Source organism: Cephus cinctus, unplaced genomic scaffold (genome assembly GCF_000341935.2).
Source record: "Cephus cinctus unplaced genomic scaffold, Ccin1 Ccin1_scaffold1250, whole genome shotgun sequence".
Lineage (NCBI taxonomy): Eukaryota > Metazoa > Arthropoda > Insecta > Hymenoptera > Cephidae > Cephus > Cephus cinctus.
This window is the reverse complement of record NW_014333699.1, coordinates 1-6,171: the sequence shown is the minus strand read 5'-3', so window position 1 is coordinate 6,171 and position 6,171 is coordinate 1. Positions and strand designations below refer to the sequence as shown.

The following is a 6,171-nucleotide window of genomic DNA, read 5'->3' as shown; positions in this document are numbered from 1 at the left end:
TCTACATTGCAAACTGAAATGGATACCCGGGTAGCTGGTTATTGACCTGACGGTTAATATAAAACGTAGAGTCAACTTACAAATCACAGCTCTTGTACAGCGTTTGGGGAAAATTCGTCTAAAAGAATTCGTCTTAAACAATTCGTCTAAAGCAATTCGCCTAAAACAATTCGTCTATTCACCATTCATTTAATCGCAATTCGTCTAATCATAATTCGTCTAATAACAATGGTCTAATAACAATTCGTCTAATAACAATTCGTTTAAACAATTTGCTTATAGCTTAGTTTAAAGCTCATACTGTGTTATATGGTTGGATTCGTTTGGATGCCGACTACAATGTTTAAAGAGAAGAAATATTCTAACCTAACCTAACCTTTTTTTGGTGGGGGGAGGGGAAATCTTACATGAGACACCCCAAGGTGGGCTAGTGTCAGATTCTTACTTATTAAAACCCCTCCCCCCATCTTCTGAGGCAAGGTGGAACCGCGCGAGCATTACTTCGCCCTGCCTCATGTCTTTAGCTCTTTACCTCCTCGTTAGTCTGGAGCTCCTTGTGGTGTTGCTATTCTCTGATCTTCGGGTTATCTCCTCCTCCGCTTTCTTCGCCATCACTGTTCTGGAGAAACTCCTAACGGCTTCCCATCGTTCGGTGGATTTCAGCATAGCCCTACCAATGTCCCGTCCATTTTCCAGTTTACCTGTTGTAGCTTCTAGTGTTTGTCTCTTGAGTGACCACCTCTCGCAGCTACGAATGGTGTGTCTGGCATCATTTTCTTGGTTGCCGCATTGGTGGCATTGCATATTGCGTTCCTTACCAATCCTGTGTAGGTATCTACCGAAGCAGCCATGGCCTGTCAGTTATTGGGTGAGAAATTAGTCTGTTTCACCGTGGGCTCGTTCACACCACTTTGAAACGTACTCTGTTACCTTATGAGTCTAATATCCTTTGTTATCGATCCTCCACTCTGATTGCCATGCGCTAAGTGTTCGCATTATCTCGGCTTTCCTGAGTTCCTTCGCTGTGTGCTGTTGTTGCCGGTCGGAGGTGTTCATATTTCTCCTAGCCTCATACAGTCTCTTCCTGTCCTCTATGTGGAGGTGGATCTGTGGTACACCTGTTAAGGGTAGTGCCACTCCGATTGATACTGTCCTATACGCAGACGTAATGCGTATTGCACATATTCGTTGTACTGCTATTATTGCTTGACGGTGTCTAGCGATGAGTATCCCCTCACCCCATACCGGTGCGGCATACAGAAGAGTGGAGTATGTTACTCCCGCCAGTAATCTTCTCTGACCCTGGGTAGGCCCGCCAACGTTGGGCATTAACTAGAGAGGGCTTTGATTTTGTCCATCGACTTTTCGGTGGTAGATATGATGTGCTCGCTAAAATTGAGCCTTTGATCTAATGCGACTGCTAAATCTGGTACTTCTTCGGCGTGTGCAATGATCCTAGGTGCCTCAATCGTGTATCTGCAGCTGTACAGAATCGTCTCACTCTTGTTCGTGGCCATCTTGAGCGCCGCCTGATTTAACCATTGTACTGCAGTTCTGACCGCTTCGTTCAAAGTGAGTTCCAGGAGCTCTGGAGTCCTCCCTTGGGCCACAATGGCGACATCATCTGCAAAACCTACGATGGATGCACCATCAGGCAGATTGATTCGTAGCAGTCCATCATACATAATATTGCAGAGTGTCAGTCTCAATATCGAGCCCTGTGGTACGCCGGTCGTGATATGGTAGGTTCTCTGTCCTTCTTGTGTATCGTAAATCAAGTGCCTCTCGTCGAAGTAGCTCTGGATCATATCAATGAGGTACCTGGGCATGTTCCAAATCCTATCCTGCAAAAGAAAATCAGACAGATGATGGCCAATGAAGGAATCTCTTATAAAGATGCAAGTATAAAATGCGGTGCTTATCCTTTCAAGACTAGAGATTCAAATTCTGTTCAAAGCCACGATCCTATTGAAGTTGTAGAAGGTCATGGACATATCTCCTCACCTCAGTACGAAGAACATCGCGATCCTCAGTTCATAGAGCCAAATTAAAACCCTGTCAGAACCTAGAATCACCCCGTCAGTGCCACTCTTTCAAAAATTAAAATTCTTAACCTTAAGGAATTTATTAATAAAGATGTCAATAAAAAGATTGGTTTCATAATAGTTCACATTGAAGACAGCCTGATTAAACTTCTGAACGAACACTCACTTTCTGAAAGCTCTATAACAGAGGTTTATTTAGAGGCCTTCCAGATATAAAGTTCTAAAACTTTCTAGTAATTTGTCTAAATTAGTCGTTACCGATTTCTGTACGCTTCCATGTGTTGGGTTCGGTGTTATAACTTATTTAAGTTGGTATAGCTTACATAGCACTGTTCCTATATATAGGTTTTATTTATATGTAGTTGTTTAGTTAAGTCGATAATATATATTAATTAATTTATTTATTTTGTGATTTATTCGTATTTACTCAGAGACATACCGGAATGTCCCCTATAAATAATCTAAGGATTATTCAATGGAATGCTCGTAATCTGAGGTCATCGATGTCAGAACTCTTGATTCTTGCTAAAGAGGCGCATGTTCTCTGCATTTCGGAAACCTGGTGGAGCCCTGCTCAAGAATTCAAGATCAAAAATTTTGAAATTGTTAGGAAAGGTAGAACTGTTGGTGGAAATCATGAAGGCGTGGCAATACTCATAAGGGAAACAATGCCTTACAGATTAATTGACTTACCTGATGTCTTCCTAGGGGGAATAGAAGTGACTGGCATCGAGCTCCTATCTGGTCCTATCTCTGTTCTTCTTAAAATTTTCTCGTTATATAGACCTCCTAATTGCTCTATATCTGCATCAGGTTGGCTAACCTTTCTTGATCAGCTATGGCAGGCGAACACCCTAGTCTGTGGTGACTTTAATGTTCAGAACCCGGCAAGCGGCAGTTCCGGATCCAACCAGGCGTGTATTAACCTATCAAATGCTCTCGATAACTCTGATTTTTTGGTCTCAAATAATGGTAGTGCCACTAGAATTACTTACCCGATGCTGAACTCCAGTGTACCAGATATCACCTTGGCTTCTTCGGACATTCTTCTATCTATATTATGGAAGACTATGGACGATTCCAGCTGCAAGTGATCATCTTCCTATCTTAATTTCGGTGAACTCATTTCATGTTGGTTCCTCTCCGGGTCGGCCTAGGTTGAACATGGATGATGTTGATTGGAATAAGTACGGTCAATGGACAAAGGTCTTTACATCTGATAATGATCTATTGAATGACAACCTCGAGGAGAGCTATAAGCGATTCTCAGAACACTTTCTTGACTCCACAGAAAAGTTCGGGGCACGACGGGCAGGCGGTAAGATGAACAATCTTACTGCCCCTCCAGCTCCGTGGTGGAATACTGAATGTCGGAGTGCTCTAGCTGAGAGGAAGGCTGGCTTTGCAAAAATAAAGTTCAACCCTTCGCCTCATAACCTAGAAGCTTACAAAAGCAAGTTAAGAAATTCCAGGAAGGTTTTTTTTAGAGTGAAGCGAACCAGTTTTAAGAATTTTTGTTCCTCCACAGCCAAATGGATTCCTCCAAAATGTGGAAAATAATCAAAGCCTTCAAATTCAGATCGTTAGTAAGCATATCTGCGGATCAAGGTGCTCACTATCCCTCGGCTCTAGATTTCATAGATAAAATTGCTCCTCCGATGATCCACATTCCTCCTCCTCTTAGCTCATTTTTTGGTCCTCCAATAGAACTATTCTCGGATATTAGCCTCGAGGAAGTAGTCTCGGCTGTAAACAACATCAAGATTAAATCTGCTGCAGGCCCGGACTTCATTAACAATAATATGATAAAACACCGACCTATAGAATCTCTTGAAATTCTCCGGGACCTCTTTGGAAGATTCTTCATGGCGGGCACTGTACCAGACGACTGGAAGAAGTTCAACATTGTTTTACTACCTAAACCTAAAGGTGATGGATTCAGGCCAATTGCTCTCTCCTCTTGCATTCTGAAGATATTTGAAAGAATTATTTTAACTAAAATTGAATGGTGGATTAAAAACAACCGGATCATCCCCAACTGCCAGTTTGGCTTCAGAAAGAACAGATCATGCTCGGACAATCTGGCCATCCTATGTTCGGACAATAGCCTCTCCTTTGTTAGAGGTGAATCACTTGGAGCGGTATTTTTAGACCTAGCTGGAGCATACGATAACGTTCTTCTTTATATACTTACTCAGGAACTAATTGACATCGGTCTCCCATCCAATATAGTGTTTTGCATTGCCTCAATCCTCACCACGCGGACTGCAGACTTCTTCCATGGATCATCCCTCATAGGTTCCAGAATAATGGAGATAAGTCTTCCCCAAGGTACTGTCCTTAGTCCTTTGTTGTTTAATATATATTTGAGGAATATAATGTTACATGTTGTTCCTCAATGTCGCGTTCTGCTATATGCAGACGACATAGTTTTATACTTCTCCCATAAGGATCCTGCATTCATCTCTTCGGTTCTTAACTTGGCACTGGAATCTTTGTCGTTATGGCTCCTCTTGGTCTGAGAAGACACTTTCTATCCTCTAGATATATTTTAAGAACCTTCTCCATTAGGGGGCATCCCATTCGTGGGAAGTTACGCTCAGTAAACATACGGTTATGGTAAATCGGTTATTTTTTTAAATTAACAACAAACAACTTTATACGAATAGTATTTTTTATTATCCGTGAAGCATCGATACAAAAAACACTTTAACAGAATGCGTCAGTTTAAACGACATGTTTATCTTTACAATTTGGTACTCGATACTGATCAAGGGATGCACAACATGGATAGGCGAGACATTTTTTGGTAGCTTCCACATTTGGAAGAATGAAGACTTCATTGGATACTTATAAATACTGATTTTTTTGCTCCAAACTTTTCCCTCAATTTTTAGAAACGGTAATGATGCATCCGCTCCGTATATCTTATCGATTTGCATAATACGACCGTTTGTTAATAAGACAACGTTATTTGGAGCTTTTGTGGTAATGCTCGTTAAATAATTCCATGTTAATCTAGAGACATTCACTTGGCCTTCTACGATAACGCTCTTATCAACTTTGAATTTTTTTCAACAATTATACGTTTCCGAATGAAAAATGCACCGTTAGTGATAGGATTAAACAACGTGCTCCCAGTGCCACTGTTAACTTTGTGGTCAATTAATTGTGAATATTATCGTGAAATAAATTGCAACAGAGATAGCCAACTCTCGCTACTTTTTCTATATTTATCCAATAATCTATTTATTACTCAATATTTAATAAAAGTGATCTGTACGATATATAATTAATAAATTATAGAATGAACAAAAACGTGCATGTTCTAAAGTAGCGAATTATGTCTATTTCTGGATTAAGCATTACCTTTAGATATACTATTATTCTAGAAATGGAATTTGCAGTTTTAAAGTAAGTATCTATTAATTGTTTAGTGAGTCGAGGAAGAAATTCCTTATGTAGGTACCAAATCGTTGACTCCGTTAACGAAACGATGTCTGATGGAAGAAAATCCATTGAGTGCATTCCAAGTTCTTGGATTTCGTTTGATCCAGTTATTGGTTCTTGCATGGCATAATTCATTCCCCCTCCATACAATGAGGAAACAATGCCATTGCTCATTGGCTTGATTAAGAAAAACGTTAAAGCGCCGGAAGATTGGCCATTATATGAATGTGCGCTGATAGGCCACGCAAGTATGATATTTTGTTTATTAACTTGTCGCAGTATAACTCTTTATAAAAATATTTATAATTATACTTGTTTTTATACAGAAACCTATTGAGACGGACTGAAAAGAGTGACAAAGCTTCAGCAGGATAATTTTGCTTATACGACAGAAAACGATGACCATGCACAAGTGAAAGCGAAGAAAGACACTGCCGCCTATAAAGCCGCGAACTCAAAGAACCTGAAGGAGATTATGAGCTTAGCTGACTTACCGCCCTCACCATTATCGACAAAGAGCAGTGACGAAAATTATTGTGAGTATTTCATTTAATTTCCTGATACTTACGACACTCATGCATATGTCTGTTTATTTAGTTCACCTTTATTTTAATAGGATTAGTTTTCTATACTGTGACGTGAATTTTTGACAATCCACGCCACAAACGACCTGCAA

At 40.3% G+C, this 6,171-nt stretch overlaps 1 protein-coding gene across 1 annotated transcript; it reads left to right on the top strand.

The window, feature by feature from the left end:
- Positions 1–3,209: 3,209 nt before the first annotated feature.
- LOC107272776 lies at positions 3,210–6,031 on the top strand (the record flags this gene model as incomplete). Its single annotated transcript, XM_015750258.1, has 3 exons — positions 3,210–3,502; positions 3,574–4,376; positions 5,888–6,031. Coding segments are annotated over exons 1-3 (1,240 nt in total), but the record flags the coding sequence as incomplete, so codon positions are not given.
- Positions 6,032–6,171: the final 140 nt, after the last annotated feature.